The sequence below is a fragment of the Rhinichthys klamathensis genome, unplaced genomic scaffold (genome assembly GCF_029890125.1).
Source record: "Rhinichthys klamathensis goyatoka isolate OS25496 unplaced genomic scaffold, OSU_Roscu_1.1 h1tg000254l_1, whole genome shotgun sequence".
Lineage (NCBI taxonomy): Eukaryota > Metazoa > Chordata > Actinopteri > Cypriniformes > Leuciscidae > Rhinichthys > Rhinichthys klamathensis.
Genome location: NW_026606776.1, coordinates 3874207 through 3897915, shown reverse-complemented (window position 1 = coordinate 3897915; position 23709 = coordinate 3874207). Strand labels below are relative to the sequence as shown.

The 23709-nt window shown below is 38.4% G+C and overlaps 1 protein-coding gene across 4 annotated transcripts in view; it reads left to right on the top strand.

Moving 5' to 3' along the window:
• Nucleotides 1-18253: 18253 nt before the first annotated feature.
• The window catches only part of gulp1b (GULP PTB domain containing engulfment adaptor 1b), a 71465-nt gene continuing 66009 nt past the window's right edge, over nt 18254-23709 (top strand). For all 4 annotated transcript variants that reach the window (XM_056266957.1, XM_056266958.1, XM_056266955.1 and 1 more), the window contains exon 1: nt 18254-18352. In XM_056266957.1, the coding sequence (XP_056122932.1) occupies nt 18289-18352 (64 nt within the window). In that variant the 5' untranslated portion in view covers nt 18254-18288. The remainder of the gene's footprint in view (nt 18353-23709) is intronic.

Genomic DNA, 23709 nt, shown 5'->3' with positions numbered 1-23709 from the left:
AAGACGAAGGCAGGGGCGCAGCCGACCCCCTGTGAGGTATAGGAAGGGACCATCCTGGTGGTGGTGGGGAGGATGGAGGGGAAGGGACCATCCTGGTGGTGGTGGGGAGGATGGAGGTGAATGAAAGCGTCAGCATCTGCGAACTCAAACATGTGTAAGTACTGGTCTTTTATACCGCAAGTATTAGACACGATTGGATAGATGAGAAGGTAATAAGTGACGTAGCAATTGAGTCTTCCTGGCAGAACTTAACGCTAAAGCTTCCATTTTTGTCACAAACTTGGCTGAACCTACTTGGGCAATACAGTCTTCCACCCGTGGGAGCAGAAAACAATACGATTTTGTCAAACTTTTATTAACTTTTCGAAAATCCGTACAAAACCTTACTGACCCGTCAGGTTTTCCAACCAACAGACAAGGAGATGTAGCCTGTCTTCGTCATACTCATATTCTAGTCAGAATGTGAGTCTGATACTGCTCCATAGGGCTTTGATTATGAGGCGTGTCTTAACCGAACCAGGAAAAAAACAAAACTCTGCATTCAATTTGATAGACCTACAACCAATCAGAGCAACGCAGTAAGTCAGCTACATAGTTGCATAGCATAGTTTCAACAGAACTCAACTGCACGCACGCTGGAAGAAGTAGTAAAATAATGAGTGTTGCTTCTTTTACTTGGTCCTCCATGAGTGCGAGTATGCGACCAAAGGAGAAACCATAACGACCGCAGGGTTTTCATTGCGTCCCATCTTCTTAGCGACCATAGGAGCCAGCTGATAAAATAAACTTTTGCCGAATCCCGTAGTAAGGACGGCAAACACATCTTTCCGATTGGCAAATGCCTTGATTGCAGTTCTCTGTTCGTCTTTTAAAATTAATGCGCTGTCGATTTCTTTTACAACAGACGCGATAGCGAAATCTTTACATCTCAATTCTCCAGCTGCAGTCATCTTTGAGGGAAACCAGTTCAACCCAAGCGCTCTTTGATAACGCTATGATTACGTAACTGCAGATCATCTGTCCATCATCGTATAAAGCCCGCCCTGGCAATTTGATTGGCCCGACTAATTTTTAACCGATCATAATTACTCCTCAATGGATCGAGTCCAGACCGAACTTCCCGACCAAAAAAATGTTGTGGGTGGGTTCGGGCTGGCATCCAGGCTAAAGGAGATGCCCAATCTGAACAGTAGTTACCAGGGCAAACCCTCCTCCCAGTCTCTATGCAGCAACTGTATACAATAAGCACGAAGGAGAGACTTCAAAGTTTGACGAAATCTCTCTAATGCTCCCTGGCTTTGTGTATGATACGCACTAGCGGGATTATGCTTAATTTTTCAGCTGTTTCAAAACTTGTTGGAAGAGGTGAGAGGTAAGATTAGTACCCTGATCACTCTGAATGACTTTGGGAATGCTGAAAATTGACATAAATTGTGACAAAGGTCTTACAATTGACCGTTCGCCCCCTTTAGTTACTGTTGCTATGTCCGACAAGCCATGCCTCTCTCACCCCACACACCATGTTCTCAAACAGTGAACTGTGCATCGCGGAGCAAAGAGGACACTGACAAGGCGCTGACAGACAGGACAGACCAAGTTACTTTTGATATTAAACAAAGTCTCAACTTTCAAATTTGGACATTTTTTTAAGAAATTTAAACAATACCGTTTAGTGGCTCTTTAATGTGTTGTGACAGATAGCTGTACATCCTCTTAAAGCTGCTCGTGAACCGATCATCTCTTCCTTCTAGTTAATTTATTACATCAAATAAACATGAAAGAACATAAGAAGGAATGTTGTTTTAACCGCGGAAAGACATCAGTACACTCCGTTTTTCAAGTTCAAATCCACTGACATTAATCTACTAACTCTCCTGACTGCTTTGTCGGACAAAAATGGCGCATTCGGTGGATTATGATTGGTCAGATCGCCTGTCAATCAAACTTCCTGCGAAGGGTCAATTGAGCACAATGTAATTGTACGCAACAGATAGGCAGAAGGAAAATGTGTTGCCAGACACGACAGTAAGCAAGCATTCATGACTTTGAACATGGTAGAGGACCCACACAATCCACAATAATATGTTCAAAGGGATCACAATTTGACAGAATCAGATGTAACGGAGACGGTTTAAATTTTTGATTACTAGTTACAAGTGTGACATGTTGTATGTATGTTGAAATGTCCCGTTTAAAGCGTGGCCAAAAAAAAAAATCTTAAAATCCCAATCATAGGTCTTTCACACACCAGGATGACCAGCCTTTTTGTGTGCGACTTCCAACATGGTAGCACGAAATTGTGGGAACCACTACGACAGAGCAGACAAATCAGGTATAGGCAGAGTAGCACATGGTGTATTTAACTCGTTTTTTTATCTTGGGCCTCCAGTTTATGCTCAGCGTTTTTAGTCATAGCACGAGTTACAACACACACAGGGTCTACAACCATTGTCTGTTGAACCAGCTATCCACTAGAAGAAACCATTGGAGATGTAGGTACATTGGCCCACTCAAACCCATTCCTCGAACTAAAACACTGTCACCGGTTTCAGAGGAAAACGGCAAAATGGACTCTAAAATAAAATAATCCATAGCTCCTGTATCTCGTAAGATCTTAACAGTAATCTCTTCAACTCTCAAATTTTACATCAACTTGTACTTGTCCATTTATTATAAAAGTATTATTATAGATGTTTCCTTCAAAATAATTACTTAACTTATCTTATGACCTGCTTTTTATCTCTTGTTCTTTTTCAGACAAAAACTTTTTGCCTCGTTAAACACTAGTATAGTTTAAAACCCACATTAACAACAGAAATTTCTGTCACTTTATCACATCTAGTAGAAATTTGTCTCTTCTCTGTTTACAGCCATTTGCAAATAATTTGTATATGTCTTAATACTCTCTATGGGAAATAGAGAAACAGCAGGCTATCTATTTATAACTGTGTTTGTGTGGAGGAGGTTATAGATACCGAAGGGAGGGGCTGCTTTACTCTCCCTTCTCTGATCACTTGAGGAACTCGAGGAAAGGAAAAAGAAAAAGTTAAAAGTGAACTCTTATATTTTCAGTTGTCCTTTTTTCGTCTTCTTTTTTTCAGTTTAACTCAGATCAGTCTCCTCAAATATTGAACAACTTCATTGTCAAATCAGAATGCATATGATTTTAGCTACTATAATTCATAAATGGCATAAATTCATAAAAGTGTTTAAACGTTTTAGGGTTCTAATATACAACTCCACCTTACAGTGCAGACCCACCACTTTAAACCACTTTAATCTTAAATACCATTTGCGTCACAGCTTCATAGCCTTTCTCTAAAAGGATGAATCTTTTGTCAGTCACCAGCTCAGTCACCAACTTAGTAACCTGTCAGCACTACACTTCCCAGCATCCCTCCTAGTCCCCACCTGCACTCAGTCAACCATCACCACACATGCCTGAGTACTGACTCGCTGCACCTGCACTCCTTCATCAGCACATCCTTTAAATGTATATGCTCTGTTCTCCCTTCACTCTGGGTCTGCTCTCGTCGATGTTACTACGACAAACAGACTCCTTACCCGAACACTCACCTGAGATGAGCCGTATACTGTCTCCCGTCTGTCTTCAACCCGTCGTCAAGATCCAGTTCACTTGTCTTATTGGCAATACAGCTGATATTATTTAATAAAGTTCTTTTCAGCAGTTTCAGTCATGTCTCATCGTAGAGACATGACTATCACGTAGTGATATTATTATCACGTAGACCTTTTATTTTAGGGGGAAAAAGGTCTTACCTGAAATGATTGAGACAATGCCTGAAGATGCAATCCTGTTCGTGACACCAATTGTGGACTTGAAAAATAAGGTTTTTTTCCCATTGTGGTTGAATCACGGAAGCAACGCCAGCCATTTTGCCCAGAGATCTCTTAATTTTTTTATTATATGTCAGACATAGGGGAGAAACCAACGAGATTGTGCCAGCTTTCTCTGTTCCTCTGGACACAAAAGTTAGGTTTTATAGGCTGTTTGACCAAAGAAATTAATTACAAAAACCAGTTTAATTTAAAAGCATGTTCCCGTATATACCTTGTGCTTGCATGCAGCACAATCATCTTTATAGAGAATAGGCCTACTGTACTACAGTCAACATACGTACATATCATCATTGGAAAACCTTTTCATCAGTGGAAAACAACATCATGCTACACAATCCTTCCTTATAGAGAACTTGTGACTTGTGTCATGTGCATAAGTTAAAAACATAAGCTACAAATTCCTGTGTTCAAAATTATCTCCTCTCCGTGTCTCTGCAGGATCCTTACACACATTTCATGCTCACTCTAAGTCATGTACTTAATACATCTGATGATGAATACTAATAAAGAAAATAATACAGATACATAATACAACTGATTATGAATATTGAAAATAACATTAAACAATACAATTTTAGTCTTCAAGAGCGATACATAAAACACATTACCATTCTGATACATCAGCTTGTATACAAGCCTGTATAATTCACTCTTCCACTTCTACTTGTGGCATTCCCAAGTGGTGGAAAACGTGAATCAGAATTAATTTAATCTGACTATGCCACCCTGGTGGAGTGACAGGGAAATACTTCCAGTAAGTCTTGGCTTATGGTAGCAAGAATACAGGTACATAAAGTGATGGATTTCGGGTTTGGGTTAGGTCCGGTCTTAAACTTTAACAGAACCAGTCGCACTCGAGTCGGGTCAAACGATCTTGGGTACGGGCTGGGTTCGGGCTTCAGTTTAAAGTCAGTGTAGACCTCTACAGTGCAGGACTGCACCTCAAAACTTCTGACACTGCCAGAATTTCGTCAGAGGTAAGATTTGATCATAATGGTCATTAATCAGCTGTCAGCTAATATTTCAAACTAGCAATCAAAGACTTTGGCCAAGGACCAGAGGAATCTTTTAGGATTTACCCTGTGTGACCCTGCGTTAAGCGCTCAACTTGAGGCACCTACACCTCACGGTTCGATACCGTGGTCGCTGTACCGGCAAGGCGGAATCGAACACAGGGATTGTAGGCGGAGCATATTGGCATAGGGTTTGAGCAGGTTTAAAAAAACAACAACAAAAAAAACAGGAATCTGAAACCGCTTTTTTTGTTGAGTGTAGGAGGATGCACACATATCTGAGGACATCCTGCCCCCTTCACATGACCCCCAAAGTTAGAGAAGCATGGGCCAGTGGCTGTGGTTGGGGTTTTATTGTCTCTGATTGCTCCACTCTGATACCCCGAAATGCAAGGTATTGTGACGAATCTTTTTTCCCAGGGTTGAGGTATATTTTCTCCTGTTAGGGTATAAAGTAAAATTGTACACTCAACACACAACTGCTGATGGTTGCTTGGGAGGTACCCCCTTAGGGTTGATGCAGGTTGAATGGAGTATGTAGGGCAATTACATTCCCCTAATGCAGTGGTTCTCAACTCCAGTCCTCGCGACCCACTGCTCTGCGTATTGTGTATGTCTCCCTTATTTAACACACCTGATTCAGATCCTCAGCTCGTTAGGATAGACTGAGGATCTGAATCAGGTGTGTTAAATAAGGGAGACATACACAATATGCAGAGCAGTGGGTCGCGAGGACTGGAGTTGAGAACCAACTCCAGTTGGTCGTTCTTATACTTTAACAGTACCTGTCGGGCTTAAGTCGGGTGTACTCTTCCTCAGTGTACTGGGGTTTTTAAGTAGGGCATAGCTCCCCTGCTGCCTCCTGGGGTTGGAGTATATTGACAAGTGTTTTGGCAATCTGTGGTTTGCCTCCCTGAGTAATGACAAGGGACATATCTCCCCTTTGGATGGCCCAAAGGGATGATGCTAGGTGAACTAGGTGGGCAGTATAATTCCCTCTACTTCGTTTACTTCCCTCCCCAACTATGATTGGGTCTTGAAGTAGGGATAACATTCCTTTGGAATGGCCCTAGTTTTGACATTGATAATAATTAGAGGAAGTTTGCTTGTGGGGCGTCCCTCGTTATCTGTCACTCACGATGGTCTAGAGCTAAATAAAGTTCTAGATATAACGGGCCGTTACTCTGGTACCCTCCTTGGTGTTAATGCAAAGTGAACTAAGTATGGTAGTGCATTATATGCCCTCTATTTAGTTTGCTTCCGCTCCCCAAATACTGTTGGGTCTTTAAGTAGGGGCGTCCATTCCCTTAATCCACAAATGTTGCAAATACTTTTAGTTACCGGCCAACTGGCGAGTAACCCTTTTTTTACTCACCATAGCGACTTTTTATACGCATTTTATGCGTGGTGAGTTATCATTTTGAACCATGTTTTGAGGTTTTCATAAGTATTAGGCTATTCTTGCAACTCTAAAAAATCAATCCCACTTGAAACATAAAAACAATTGGAATTGAGAACCAGTGACTCATCCCTCCTGCTGTTCGATCTGGATGTTGAATGATGTTGTTTTTTGGTTTTGTTGAATGGCTGGTGGCTGCGACACTGCAATGCAATCATATCGTTTATTTTTCACTCGTGGGTCTGAGAGAGGAATAGGGCAAGAGGATAAATTCACATCACTCAGCTTTCTGCTTCACTGATATCCATCTGTTATCACCACAGGGTATGAAGTTGGCAAAACAGACATTTCTGGAATGTGGCACTAGAAGAGAGAGAAACTGAATGGCCTGGTTGAAATGATTCAGTGCAAGCCGGCCATTATAACTCTTTCTGCCATAATAATTGCTAAGTGTGTCTGAGTGGCATCTTTGCATTGATTTATTTTCTTTCAAAAGTTTTAGAGTTCGATTATGACTGTTTTTGCAAAAGTGCATTAAAGCTTACAAGACATTTACAAAGATAAAAAGTAAGCTATTGTTCTCCTAGCGTCTTTCAGACCATGATCAACAGACATCAGAACATTTTCTATCTGCATGTATCCTTTCGCAATTACTCCAATAGCCATTACAGCCATTACATTTTATTGAACTAGTACCTGGCACATATTATGTTACATATGACCTATTTTTCCTGTTTATCAAGAATGTTTATGGAACCTGAAGAAAGCCATCTGTTTGCATTACCTTCCATCTCAGTGCCACTCAGATGGCTCAATTTGAATCGTGTCATGTTCGTTTATGGGAACCCAGGCTCAAACACCTGTATTGTTAATGCCATGCGATTGATTAGTCTGGAGCAGGAAAACAACATCTTAGCAACACTGATTGGCTAATGAAACCCCGAAGCCCTTATACCGACAATCCTGAGCTGAGACGTGAAGTGTGGAAGAAGGAGGAAAGCGTTAATTAAAGCTTTTAAAAGCCCGCTGGGAAAATATCTACTATAATAAAGTATTTGTGACGTATGTTACTTACAAAATATTTTATTTCATCATACCAAAGGTTGTGTAGCATCTACCTGCAGGAGTTACCGTATCTCGGCCTTGTTTTTACACCGTTCAGTGATAAGTTGCAGATTATTTGAAGCAGATACATTTAGAAAAATTACATCAAAATGATACAAAAAGTTAAAAAAATTATACCAAAGTTCAAGATAAATAGCTCAAAAGTGTTACAACCATCCCTATTAACTGTACTTTGCTATTTTCTTCTCTATTTTCTTAATTCTCTGGAGCCTGCAGAAACTGCATCTCATTGCCTGCAATTTGTAATGACTGGAGCTCACAAGGTGTGACATGAAGAACCAAAGTGTAGCATTATTAGAATAAAAAAGACAAAAGTAATAAAATAAATGACAATTCAACCAAGAAAACTAGAACTCTGACTTGAGCTGAGCTGTGGAAAACCCACAAGTTACATTTAACACTTGACAAGAGACACATGAGGGGTATTCATATAAAACGAAACGACTAAACAAGGAACCTGAGGATAACCATAGATATACATAATAAAGGCTAGATGTCTTACGGCGGAGTCTCTATCATCATCACCATCTTGTCACAGGCAAGCTTTCTGGCGGGCTCTGTGGTACCTGATGTAAGATGAGTGATCAGCACGAACACAAATACTCTTATCTCGTTGAAATCTTGACGGATTTACAAACGGTTTGGTTTCTTACAAACGTTATTAACGTGGCTATAATTCTGGATGATTATTTATTTATACACTATGCAGTGTCATAACTACATCTCTGACGTTTATAACAAACCAAACCGTTTGAAAATCGGTAGAAAATTGAGCAAGTTATGGTTATTTAAAAAGTACATGCACCATTAAAACACAATGTTACGAGTGAGCGAGCTGCCTGTGACAAAATGGCCGCCAGGTGCGGACGTCGACCTCCATTGGCCAGCAGCGCTGACGAGACATCTAGCCTTTATTATGGATATCTGGGGATAACAATCAGGGAGGAAACATAAACACTGATATGACAAAAACAATACAGCTAAACTTCAAAATAAGGGTCCTGATATAAACAGAACAAGATACAAGTAAAAACATCCAACATTGTAATATAGTTACTGCTACATGTTTAATTAGTTTGGATTTATTACCAAATGTTCACTTGACTAAAGAAGCGTGCAAATGCCATTTTTGGGTTTGTGTGTGTGTGTGTGTGAGTGAGTGAGTGATGGGAGGAATGATAAGAGAAAAAAGACATTTCACACAGTACAGTAGACAGAACATAAATTTGATATAAAATGAATGAAAATGGGTTTTGTTAATTTGCAAAAAATCTTTAAAATCTTTTAATCTGACTCCTATAGTGCTTATAGTGGAAACTTTTCTGATGACACACACATTTCCACATATGCACACATGCAGCCACACATACTCACTCATGGTAACAATAATTCAGTACAGTAAAACCAATGCCAAGTGGGGCACACACAACTTTACTTGATACTGTCCCAATAAAAGAAAGCAGTGCAGATTAAACCATACCTCAGCTTCCATAATTGCATATTGTGATAGGAGTGTGGCAAACACCAAAAAGGTGTTTGTAGAGCATGTGAATTTCAGATAAACAACAAAAATCACTCCTGGTTGCCAGTACTAGGCACTAGGAAGAGATTAAATTCTTAAAACCGATCTATAATCCATTTGATTCACTCAGTAGCGTTATCAGACATTTATAATGAGTTAGGTGTTTTTTTTTCAAAACTCATTTAAATTGAACAGTACTGGGCTGGCTAATGATAATGAAATGCTCTATTGGAGCAGGAGAGAATCGTAGGTGCAATTATTTATGTGTTTTTCACTTCCTGCTTTCTAAGCATACATTAAGATAAGTGGAAATTAAATGCCAATGTTTGAAGGAGGTATTAATCTAAGTACTTGAGAAAGATAAAGTTGCTTTTCCACAACTAGGACGCCACGTCCAAAGGAACCACACTTCTAAACGCTTTATGATAATTTAATAAATAGGCACAGATATGCATACACACAAACACACACACACACATCAATGGATCAAACCCCAAATACAAACTAATTCATATGCAAAACAGCCAGCGCTGTGAGTTTATCTTCTTATTTTCCATGTTTCATTCTTTCTTTTGAAAGGGTAACCCCACCGAGAATAGGTTTTGCTCAGTTATTTATAGAAGACTATGATGAAAAGGCTTAGGGCAAAAAATATTTTCTTCTATCTCTAAGTTCCACTAATACTGCTCTGATTGCACTAACCGCTATCTGACGAAAGACGTGATTGTGATCTGCCTTCCTGTGTGGCCCTATATAAAGACCAGAGGCTTTGGTGTTTTATCACCCCCTGTCTCATATAATTTCCCTGAAGCTCCATTCCCACTGCTAGAGACAGATACACGGAGGAAACAGGAAGATGAGCGAGGAAAAGCGAGGACTGAAGCTAATGATCTTCCACAGAGTTTAAATGGCATCATTAGCAATGCAATGTGATGAAACTTTCTGACACCCTGCTGCCCAACTCCTCTGTGAAGAACAAATCGATTTTAACCTGACAGACTGATGCTTTTTGTACTGAGCTGAGAGTTAGAGCCACAACAACTCAAGAAATAGATTGGAGTCGAGGTGTAATGTGTGCTGACTGAATTCAACCAAGTTGTATGGTGAAGTCAGCTGTTCAGATGTATGTAGATGTATCATAACTACAACTTTGCAAAAGAGTTTGAAGTACTGTTGTATTCCTTGAAAAAATGATATAACATTCTGCATTCTGTCAGACTGATTTACTGAAGAATGAGTGTTAGTTCACAAGGTTATGTATATTTCAATTTAAATGATTCAATTTACTGTATTCATTTTTTCAACACAGTTGACTGTTCAGTGATAATTGACTTCGAAAGCCACTTTTTGTCTAGTCATTGCTTTTCTCTGCAACAATAATAACCTTGAATTATCTGTATATTACTAATATGCGATTCATTTCCTTAATTTTATTAATTGATACACCAAGTAGTTATTAATGTAGAGTTTGATTTATACAAAACTGATTATCTGTCGATAACAGATATGTAGAACCTATTGTATTTATTTTTTATTATCCTATAAATTGCAATAATAAAAAATATGCATGAAAAATTATTTGTTATTATTTATATTTATTATTATTGATATTAATAGCAGTAGAAGTAGTAATGATGGCATTTACGTTTAAGTTGTTTGGCTATGTAATTTGCAAATTTATTTGTATTTTTGTCTTACTTTTGAGCTTCAAATGCTATGAGTTTGACACTGAGAATGAATAAAAGGGTAATGTGTTATAGCAAAATAAGCAAGTTTTACATGTTAAACAATGTGTCCTGTTGAATGATGTAATGGCATTGTTGGTATTCTTTAAAGATCCACCATCAAATCATGACCTTTATCGGTACACCCTGTAAAATATAAAAATAATCTATAAAAGTAATAAGATTACCATACTACTAAAATATACACATACTTATGAGTATAGTTTTAAAAATATCCGTCAATCTCTAAGCAAAATATCACAACCTATAATGTGACTGAGGAAAATACATTTATAATGCTGTCTCATATAAGGAGCAATAAATGAATAAAATGTCATTATGAGTCATGCATTCATAACGAGATCTGTTGTCTATCTCTGTTCTAATGATTATCAGTCTGATGTGTTTTTAAATGACAAGCTGAGGCAGAAGAATGAGACAGAATCCTATTAGCAGAGTGTTTTAATGGACTTCTTGTTTATGAGGTGTCTGATGCAAATGACGAGAAGCTGTTAAATGAGGTTGCTCTAGGCGGATCTTTGGCGGGATCAGACAGGAGAGAGACTCATTATAAGACATTCTGTCTGATTTACTGCTGTCTGGCCATCGGCTAACACCAACTCTCCCATGCATGGCTGATTATTTACATCTGTGTCGTGTCTGCTCATGTGAATTTATTCGCAAGTGTGCTCATATGCATGAGTGATGCTTGATTTAGTTCTCTTTTTAGATGCGATGTGAGTTCATTGCAGACAGGAGGATGTGATTATAATCACACAGTGTGTTTTAGATGTACATTGTGTATATTCATAGGTACCTGCATGCGTAGCCTAACTTTGGCATGCATGAAATCAAAACAGTGAATCCTGGGGAAAAAATGCTTAATTCTTAATCCAAGCATCTGATATTATACACATTGGATGCCATGCAAGTCACCATTTCTGCCTTCTCTTCAAAGATTGGTTACTTAATTTGACACAAATAATTGATGCACTTGCTTGACAATATATTTGGGGCCATGGTTTAACACGGGGGGGGGAAAGAAGCACAGTTATCTATTCATTCCAATAAAAAAATAGATTGTTGATATTTTGTTACATAAATATATATATATATATATATATATATATATATATATATATATATATTTATTTATTTATTTTTTATATAAAAACATAAAAATAAAATAAAATAAATCTGCAGAAAAATGTCTGCATGACTCAGCAGCAGACCTTATTTTTCAGATTTAATAACAGGTTAATTCATTCGGATGGGACTGTTTTCTCCAACCTATCAGACTTAATTGAAGGCAATAAATGATTAATTATATGATCAATAAGGTATGACAACATATGGTTTTACATTGCTTTAACTCATCAAAAAAAGTTAAGCAATTTTCTACTTTTTTTCACAAGTCAGTTCAATGTTATTTAAGTTGAAATGACTTAATCGTCTAAGTTGATTGTACTTAAAAAAATAATTTTACACTGTCATTTTTTTTACAGTGCAGTGCACATTGGTTTTGTGACATTTTCTTTCACATATTTACTTAAAACTCTTTTATTCACAAAGGGCAAGAACTAAGAGGTGTTTGAGATTGTGGGAGCTCACTTGATAAAACTAAGATGGGAAAGGAGAAGAGAGGAGGCTATATATAGTCATTCTTGGCCCAACCTGTTAAGCCAATTCAAAGTGTCTGTATGTCTGTGTGTCATTGCATGGTGAGCTTAGGAGAATTTTTAGAAAGATTTTGAGACTAACCGCAATTCAATGCTTTAAAATAATGAATGAATAATGATTTCCCTGACCGGGAGTAGATTAGTTATTGTGTTTCATTAAGGACTGTTGAAAAAAATACAAACACAAAGCCAATACCTGCTGTGTGCTAATAATGAAAATAGACCAGGAAACGAATAGAAGAAAAGAGGAAATCACAGCTGTGAGGGCTGTTGAATACACACATTTCATTTCCACGGCTTCAGATATTATACATTACATAACATATGCATTTAGAATTACACCATTCCAGCTGGTAGGTTTGAAGGTTGTATATGGATGAGTGAATCAGGATGGACAAATCAACAAAAATGCACATTTGCTATTACATAAATAGCTTAGTCCCTCAGGATTAGGCTGTCAATCACTATTTCATTCCTTAAATTGTGCCTTTAACTGTCTATTTATATAACAAATATTTGCTTAACAAACATATGCAGTATTAATAAAAAAAAACAGAAACACACAGTATTTCGGAACATAACATTGAACATTTGAGTGTGCAGTGCGTTGGTAAACATATGTTTTCCTCTCGGAGTGGAAAGTTAAATTGATTGCAAATATGTTGTGGTTGACAAATGACAAATGGAAACCAGGTTTTGGAACATTCTGCCTGAATGGCACACATTATTGATTAGACACACAAGAAGAGGCAGAGATTGTTTATCCTAGAAATTAAGAGGCACAGATGTGCAGAGAGACAAGACATCACATAGATGCAGGTCAAGGGAGATCACGCACTGATTGCTTTCACACTTTCTGATTAGCAGCTGCACTTGCAAGCCAGTAAGTGTTGCTGCTATTGCACCAGATGAACTGTTTCAAAATCTGAACAAAGGTAGATGCACTCTAATAAGTGGCAGTCCTTCTAATAAGCTCAGTGAATGAGAGTCATTGTTTGGGCTAATAATAATTTGAGCAGTTATATTTAAAGGGATAGTTCACTTTGAAATAAATTTTTGATATGTTTTACCTTACCTCAAGGGCATCCAAGATGTAGGTGTCTTTGTTTCCACACTATTTTCAATTTTGATATTTTTAGGTCAAACCGTTCTTGTCTGTCAGTCATATAATGCAGGTCTATGGTCACCACCTCAAAAAGCATGCACAGAGAAGCCCAAATTAAACATGATTTAATGACTCGTAAATGTAAGTACACATTGATGGCCTAAGACACGAAACGAGCGGTTTGTGTGAGAAAACGAACAGTATTTATATCGTTTTTAGCTCTTGTAATCACAGTCACGTCCAAGTACTCTGAGGGCGCGGGCGCTTCGGCCTGCGCAAGCGCCGGCAAGCGCCGGAGAGCGCCGGAAGTGATCTCTCGAGCGTGTACGTCACTCATTGTTTACACAGAGATTTCGGAAGTTTTACCTTTCACTGTGAAGATCTAAACATATTTAGATATACAGGAAATCGCAATGGAAGACGATTTCGGTATATCAACAGACAACGTTCCGGGGCTTTCCGGCGCTTGCGCAGACAGAAGCACCCGCAGAGTACTTGGACGTGACTGTGATTACAAGAGGTAAATACGATATAAATACTGTTCATTTTCTCACACAAACCGCTCGTTTCGTGTCTTAGGCCATCAATGTGTACTTACATTTACGAGTCATTAAAGCATGTTTAATTTGGACTTCTCTGTGCATGCTCTTTGAGGTGGACCCCATATACCTGCATTATATGACTGACAGACAAGAACGGCTTGACCTAAAAATATCAAAATTGAAAATACTGTGTAAACAAAGACACCTACATCTTGGATGCCCTTGAGGTAAGCTAAAACATATCAAAAATTAATTTCAAAGTGAACTATCCCTTTAACCAAAGGTGATGTTGTGTTTTGGATTTTAAGTAAAGTCTCAGGAATTTGTGCTCAGAAAATGTTCAGGGCTGGTGATTTCTGTGACAGTACATGCAAATTAGTCCTCCAACAAACAAAAACAATCAAATAATTGTACAGTCTCCTGACGTTTTTATTATAGTCACTTAGTTTAAAGGGTTAGTTCACCCAAAAATGAAAATTATGTCATTAATGACTCACCCTCATGTCGTTCCAAGCCCGTAAGACCTCCGTTCATCTTCGGAACACAGTTTAAAGGCACACTATGCAGGAATTCCGTTTTTGTCAAACAGCGACCCCTAGAGTCGCTGTGGAGTACTTTTATTTAACGTTACTGTCGTAAATACCACTCACGCACTCTCTGATAATGTCTCTGCACTCACGGCCTGATACCCCTTCAAAGCTGTTATATTAAGGTACAAATCTTGCAGTGTGCCTTTAAATAAGAGATGTGTTTTTGAACTCAACCTGAGTGCTCGTGTCCACTGCTATCAGTGTCATGGATACATAGTGTCTGTTGTGGCGGCGCGCGCGCAGTCTTCATTCGGACGCGCTCTTCAATCTATCGCCGTTGCGGAGACTCTCTATTCATTCCGGTGAAATCACAAAATAAAATGCACACAAACTTAGAAAGATTTACTTAGTCCATCAACAAGATCGCCAGGTCAGCATCACTGTTGCATCCAGTGGTGCTTTTTAGCTCGCGCCAACAAGTGAAAAGCCCGACCGAGCGGGACTCTTGTCCGGTTCCTCACGCGGTCAGATTCTCTTTTCCTTTTCCTAGTCTCTTCCGACCGCGTTTTCTTTGCTTTTTCCATCGTCGAGTATCACGTCTGAAATGCACGCAAGTGTCTTCGTGCTTCATATGTTGTTGTTGATGTGTGTGACGTCGTTGCCGTAAAGCATGTCGTGATTCTCGGGAAATTTGTCGGGGGCACTCCTCTCAGACTTGCATTGCTGGTTTTTCCAGCGGCGTCCCCCCCCCCCCCCCCCAAGCTTTACTACCGGGATGATTCGCCCTACTATGAGTTTGTTTACCACCGAAATGACTTTGAAGCTGTTATATTAAGGTACAATTCTTGCATAGTGTGCCTTTAAGATATTTTAGATTTAGTCCGAGAGTTTTCTGTCCCTCCATTGAAAATGTATACACGGTATACTGTCCTTGTCCATCAGTGGGTTAGTTAGAATGTTTTGAAGCATTGAAAATACACTTTGGTCCAAAAATAACAAAAACTACGACTTTATTCAGCATTGTATTGTCTTCCGGTTCTGTTGTCAATCCGCTTCAGTGACGCTGCTGACGTAGGACGCTGCTGAAGTGTATCTGGTGCGTCCGTGTATTCGGGTTCAAATAAATATGGCTGGGCAAAAAAATGCAAGTCTTCCTCTGTGTCGAAATCCTTAGACATGTTTGCGTAGATTGTTTTGTTTACAGCGTGCGTCTCCCTCAGACTGTAAACGAAGCTCGGGCGCACTGATAACACGTCAGCAGCGTCACTGAACGCGGATCCACAACAGAACCGGAAGACAATACAATGCTGAATAAAGTCGCAGTTTTTGTTATTTTTGGACCAAAATGTATTTTCAATGCTTCAAAACATTCTAACTAACCCACTGATGTCACATGGACTACTTTGATGATGTCTGTATTTCCTTTCTGGACAAGGACAGTATACCGTGAATACATTTTCAATGGAGGGACAGAAAACTCTCGGACTAAATCTAAAATATCTTAACAACTGGTTCCGGTTATCAAATTATCAAATTACAAATTATCAAATTACAAATTACAGGTTATCAAATATCAACTGTGTTCCGAAGATGAACGGAGGGTCTTACAGGCTTGGAACGACATGAGGGTGAGTCATTAATGACATAATTTTCATTTTTGGGTGAACTAACCCTTTAATGTTGCATAAATTTAAATTTTTTGAATGGTGTAATATTCAAAGAATATATCAACCAAATATATCATCGTAAACTTCTTCCTTACGTCATTTTGAACCTCATATTATTTACATTTTATGAAATGCAACAGGAGATACTAGGCAGAATATCAAAGCTGCTCTTGATGGTGACTTATACTTACTGTAGAATACACAAATAATTTGGACTATTTTTATGATATTTTTATAGTGCTTCCTTTTTGGAGGCCGACAGTATAAATTACAGTCTACATTTCTTATTGTCACAATCCTCAGTCACCTGACTGGTCACCTCACACTACATTTCCCATAATCCCTCCAGGCTCACACCTGCACACACTCATCTATTCATCACACCTGTTCAAATTCATTTCATCATCTCTGTGTATTTAGTGCCTTTGTTTTCAGTCTTTGGCCCTGTCCCAAATGGCACACTTCATGTGCACTTTCGGTCTTGTGGACTTACAATGGCTGCCGCGTGCGCGTGTCCGTTAAGTCCGTGAGACCGTAGTGTGTCCCATTTGTCATTTTTAGATCTCAGAAGGGTGCTCGCGAGCGCCCCCCTCTGCGGTCGATTTGCGCCCTTGATGCGCACTTTTGCCGAGCCCGCGCTGATGCGGACTCCACAGCAGACTTCTTCCCGACATTCAAAGCGGCGTTACGTCGCGAAAGTGCGGACTCAGAGGAAGACCGCGAGTGCTTAGGGTTCCATTTGGGACAGGGCATCAGGTTGTTGTTGTATATATGCACACTGTTATGCCTGTCTGCTGCTTTGTTTTATTTAATCATGTTTATATTTGTATCCAGTCTTCATCCGTCTTCCTCATCCTCTGGCACGTATATGGATTAAAAACAATTCTACATTTACTGGCTGTTTAAGTATCACATGTAGAAGAAACATGGTTAGGAACTTTAAAAGTCAGTCCATATATGGTTGTTTTAAAACCTACCAACATATGTTGCATGCCTATCGTTGTTGAACTAAAACTTTTAATACTTCTTAATATCATTTTTTCCTCATTTAATCCTTTTTTGTTTAAATATTGGTTAGTAGCATATCATTTATTAAACTACATCTGCAGCTAAATTGTGCAGCATTATACCACAGCTTTGGACACTATATTCAAGTGTGGCCTTCTGAGCACCTTCTAAACACCCCTAACCATTTACAGGTATACAGTTGGGCTATCAATATCAAACAACTAAAATAATATTTAGATGTGCTAGAGGCCAATACAAGAATTACACTATATCCTAATTAAAGGACAAAGGTGGACACTGGTGTAAAAAATAAATAATCTGTAACAGTTTATTTATCCTTGTTGCACACCAATACACCAGTATAAATAATACTTTCTTCAAACAGGACATATTAAAAGGCATAATGAAGTACACACGGGCAAGGCAAGTGATAAACCCCATAAATGTTAGAATACAATGCACACAATACTCACACATAAATAAGTAGAAATTCACACCAGAAATTGGTCAATCCCCATTCCCCTTACACGTCGTGATCCACTTCACGCAGCACAGTGACAATCGTTATGGGAATTATTGCACACTGTCCAATGATATCATAATAAAAAGAGAAACCCTTTTATTTTTTATTGAAAAAAAATAAAAAGCAAGCCCAACCCAGGTGAGAAAAAGTAATGCAAAAGTAACACAACACATTACCTTCCATTAAGGTATTCATTTAGTTACTTTTTAGGGAGTAAAACAATATTGTAATGCATTATTTTTAAAAGTAACTTTCCCCAGCACTGCTTCTAAGTTCTAAGACACCACAGAAAGCCCAGTTTGATTGAACAGCCCCTGAGGTCTACTTTTGTGTTTACACAGAAGAAAGAAACTACACGAGGTGAGCAAACGATGACAAAATTGTAATTTTTGAGTGAGCTATGTTCAACAGTTGATTATATGTAGTACACTAATTCAGTGATGGGTCTCAAAGGTGCGCGGTCCCTTTAATTAAGACAGAAAGTCGTACATTCCTGTTAAAAAAGCGGCGTTTTAAATGCCCGGCTGACGTCATTAAACTTTTTAAGCGGCTCGAGTGCGCGCTGAGGGGAAGGCACACGCGCGCGCTATATGCTGCAGATGCGACTGGACGGGTTCAGGTTTGCGGGGAATAACTACAAAATCAACCTTCCTTGTAAGTTAATTTCTCTTTCTTTAAATGGATCATTGTTGCGGTGCATACATGGTTCATGACTTTTGTCTATATGAATGTTTTAAAGATAGCAGAAGCATAATAAGTAGTTCGCTTGAGATCTGTTGCGTGCTGTTTACAAAACAGATGTTTTACGCGTCACATTTATTCTATAATTGTCATGCTATATTTCACTTGTGCTATAGAATAGATAACAATCAAAAGGAAACATTCATTTTCTAATATGTTTGTTGTAAAACATGTTCATGTACTGAATAGAATGGCAGGTGTATTGGTGAAACTCGTGCATGCGCGTGCATGATCGCCGTGTTATAAAGTTGATAGGCTACTGTTGTTCAATTCACCGGGCTTATCACTTTTCTGCTGTGCATTAGCCAAATCTATTGACCCAGAGCTCAGCCACCGACCCCAGCAGACAGTGACACAGACAGAATAATGTTCATAATGATATTGCTGACACTGTATCCCGCGTTTGCTGCCCTTGACAGAGGAAAACGAGAGAACAGCATAATGACATTCTGACATTCTCAGGCAAGCCAATGTTGTTGTGCTTTAATAACTGTGGCTGCCAGACTCTTTTCACAGACTGTAAATCCATTTGCTTCTGAGAATTTCAGTCAAATGTGAACGTGCTAAATAAATGCACCTTTATGCTCCACATGATTTAATTAAAAATGAAATTGCACAATTAAACCAGGTGTACTGACGTGAAATGAGCAGTTCACATGAAATAAAAATTCTGTAATTTACAAACCCTAGTCCAAGGCGAGCTGCTCCTGTCCATACAACAAAAGCATACTGGTATATGCACCATAAAGCACAATAAAAGTGTCCATTTGGCTTTGTGCAATAATAACAACAAGTCTTCTGGACCCATACCATAAAGTAACTTGTAGAACAGATGGCAATTGAAGTTGGTAATTACCAGAAATCTATCCCTCAATTAGTCAAGATACAATAAATGCCGTTTGACATTAACATGCTTGATATGTGATGCATATTTGTGATGTTAATAACTGTCCCCAGCAGAATAGTGTCAAACATTTGTGATGTATGACAGCTTTCACATAGATCCAGAGAGACATGCTGCCACAAGCAACTCAAGCGGACATTTCAAGCACATGATATGTTTATTTTATATCATGGATTATACATTATTTGAACTTATTTCACATGTCATCAGAACTCCATCTGGGTAACATTCAGGGTATTTACATGCAAGAAAAGATAAACCATATTGGGCTGGTGCAATGCCAGGGAAGATTTTCAGTGAATAACAATCAATTTCTGCCTTTTCCCCCACACAATTCTATAAATGGAAGTAGATTACAACTACTACTTTTATGGTACTTTTTTGGAGATTCATAGTGACAGTGGTGCATCATTTGTATTTTGTAAAATATCTTGTTTTTTGTTTAACTGAAAATAGAAAATCAAATGGGTTTTAAATGGCTCAAGTAAATTACAGCAGAAATATCATGTTCTGGTGAACTGCTCCTTTAATTTGCAAAGGTCTTTCATGAGGATGCATATATGTGTGCCATATTCTTTAAGAGCCATGTGTCATTTACATAGGCAAGACATTTACATAAGGCTTTGAATGCATTTTAAATTCATTTGGAATGATTATCAGGACAAGGGAAATTTTTTTTTTAATTAAGACTGATCTGCAGGTGTCATCCAATTAAAATAGATATTCAAATTTTACAAATCACATAAATGGTTGAAGTTGTCTTGCATATGCATACTGTATGTAAATATCCTTCACACGACACCAATGTCTTGCATTTCTTGGACGTGAGATTATTTAAGAAATTCCAATTGAATTTTAGGAGAAAGCATGAGCCCTGTCAGCGTCACATGCTTCAATGTCTGTTTCCATACAGTATCTACAAAAATTGATGCTGTAATGTAATGACATTATGATCCTCACCATATAAGCATATGTGAAATCCTTCTTTGGAGCCATGTCCAGCAGGACATATAATCTAATCATAATCATTGCTGTCAATAATGGATTGCTATTGCTTGATTTGAAGATTTTACTGATCCGGTACTTGAGTGGTTTGTTTCCAATGCCGGTGTTTGGTTCTGTTCTTTATTGGGTCTTATGGGATTGGGTTTTGGCATGGGATTTGGACTCAAGAATGGTTATAGTTTGGTCTGATGGCCTTCATCGAATGCTGTCCCATGGTAACCTGATTGCCTTTGTCCGAGAACTGATGAACACTGGCCACTGATTACTTCCTGCTGTTACAGGCTAAAAGGAAGCAAAGCACACACTTTTTAGAGAACATTTTCTTGTGTAATGAAGAGCTTCAACCCGTCAAAGTGTGAGAATGGTTTTATGAGTATGCAGTCAAAACAAATGAGGTTCAGGAAGAATTTGAGTAAGATTTCTCTTTTAAATATTAAGTGTGTAATTTTTCGATTTTACAGCATTCTATGCAGAAACAATTATAACAATTTTTATGTCTATTTCCCTTAAAAACACTGTGGTGCTATCTAAACATTGCAGTGTTCACTGCACCTTTTTGAATCCATTTCTTCACCTCAGTAAAAAAGCATGTCTGATTGAATGTGATAATGTGAATTGAATGTGAGAAAAATAATGCCAAGACAACATGACTTTCCATTGTTCTCTTCACAAATTCATGAACCAATGACTCTTAAAGGGTCAGTTCACCCAAAAATGAAAATTAAGTCATTAATTACTCACCCCCATGCTGTACCAACCCCGTAAGACCTTCGTTCATCTTCGGAACACAAATGAAGATATTTTTTTATTAAATCTGAGAGCTGGATCACTGCTACATAGGCTGCCAAAGGGAATGATACTTGACGGCCCAGAAAGTCATTAAAGAAAATGTTTAAATATTTCATGTGCCTACAATGGCTCCACTATAAGTTTATCAAGCGACGAGAATACTTTTTGTGCGGAAAACAAAACAAAAATAACGACTTTATTCGACTATTCCATTGCTTCCTTGTGGGCCTGAGACGAGAGTTCAAGAGATTTCCAGGACGCATGCGCGAGAACTGACGTTCTTCTTCTACTACACACTACACAGCGCGCGTCTTACAAGCAGAGGAAGACGCGTGCTGTACATAGTAGTAGAAGAAGAATGTCAGTTCTCGCGCATGCGTCCTGGAAATCTCTTGAACTCTCGTCTCAGGCCCACAAGGAAGCAATGGAATAGTCGAATAAAGTCGTTATTTTTGTTGTTTTTCCCGCACAAAAAGTATTCTCGTCGCTTGATAAACTTATAGTGGAGCCACTGTAGGCACATGAAATATTTAAACATTTTCTTTAATGACTTTCTGGGCCGTCAAGTATCATTCCCTTTGGCAGCCTATGTAGCAGTGATCCACCTCTCAGATTTAATCAAAAATATCTTCATTTGTGTTCCGAAGATGAACGAAGGTCTTACGGGGTTGGTACAGCATGGGGGTGAGTAATTAATGACTTAATTTTCATTTTTGGGTGAACTAACCCTTTAAGAGCTAGTTCTTTTAATGAATCAGCGGTAACGCTTCCTTTTACAGTCCTGTTACCCATGTACATACTAGGTACTTATTATAGTAATTACAATTACTGGGTAATAACTAGGTACTAACTAGGGATGCACCGATACCGATACCAGTATCGGTATCGGGCCCGATACCAAGCTCATGTACTTGTACTCGTACTCGTAAAAATACCCCGATACCAAAGACCGATACCTCACGTGACGTAACTGACAGAACGTAAATCTAGTGTAGCTAGATTTAATAGTACACTCTAATATTTCACTTTACACTTTCGGCTGTGATTACATTGTTACTCAGTGTTATGTTATAAACATTTGTTCTGTGATTTCTTTGGCACTTTATGACAAATTTGATGTCTGTGATTTCTTTAGCACTTTGACAACTTTGTGACAGGCAGGTAAATATTACATTCATTATGTCCTTGGTTTTGTCCTTTGGAGGTTATTGGACACTGTGAAATTTGGGCTTTGAAAATTTGTGATAAGCACAAGAGAATGATTGATTTTTTTTACGTTTTTTTTAAGTTGTTAAAATAAAGATGCTGAATAAAGTCTCATTGTGTTGTTCTTAGAAAATTGCCACATAAAACAAGAACCCCCCACCCCAGTACAACAGGCATCGGTATCGGCGAGCACCAGGAAAAAAATATCGGTACTCGTACTCGATCCTTAAAAAGTGGTATCGGTGCATCCCTGTACTAACCCTGAACCTACCCCTAAACCTACCCCTGACCCATGTACTTACCTTATATTAGCCAGTACTTTCTAGGTAAGTACACTGTAAGTACTGTACTGTAAAAGGAAGCGTTACCGAATCAGCCTCACATACTCACAAGCTATCTGTATGAATCAGTTTGATAAACCATTCACTAAATGAACTGAACTGAACCCTTCAGAGAACAAATAAACAAACAAAACCTAACCATATAAACCTATAAACAAAACTTTCAGAATCTGAAATCAGATTAATTCGGATTGACATACATTACATTTAGGGTGCACATTTGTTTTGTATTATAAGTAAAATAATAAATAAATGAATTAAAAATGAATAGTAAAATAAATATTAAATGTGTAGAAATATAAATATTATCATAAATGTTACATTCTCACACAGACATATATTTTAACCCTGCAGGCTCACACACTCATGATAAAGTACACCTCAAATGAGACATAATTTGAATGACAAATAAGTTGCAATGTTTTTGTCTAGCGAGATCTGAGCCTCTGAATTTACCCTAGATTAGGTTTGTTTTTCCTTAGTGCACAGGGAAGTGTTATTTATTGTGTTTGCCAGCAAGTTTTACCCTGAGCATGAGCAAATTAGCAACGTGTCCTTAGTTTCCCAATGGAAACATTCCCATGGAATACTAATTTAGTAAAAGTTGAGTGTTATTTCCTCTTTGAAAGTACAGCTTTTATCACCACACGTTTTGCAACTTGCATGCAAATTGATATATGAAAATATTTCAAAAGATGACACAAATTCATCCTTAACAGATGTTTCTGGCATGTTGATCTTCAGAAACATAGAAATTACCATACGCATTTTAAGCTCTGCTATTGTTTTCCAGACATTGATTAGTAACTCTGTCCCTTAGCTGTAATTGTCAACATCACTTTTGCATTCACAAACAGCATTCGGCATGCACAAAATAGAAAAGAACATGTGCAATACAAAGACTGAATGCTGAGCGGGTCCATAGCACTCCTATTCAAAACATCCAGACAGAGATAATCACTCAACGGCATCTGATGCTTCATTTCCTGTCAGTGAATCAGCATCGGACTTCGTGTGCTGTCTCT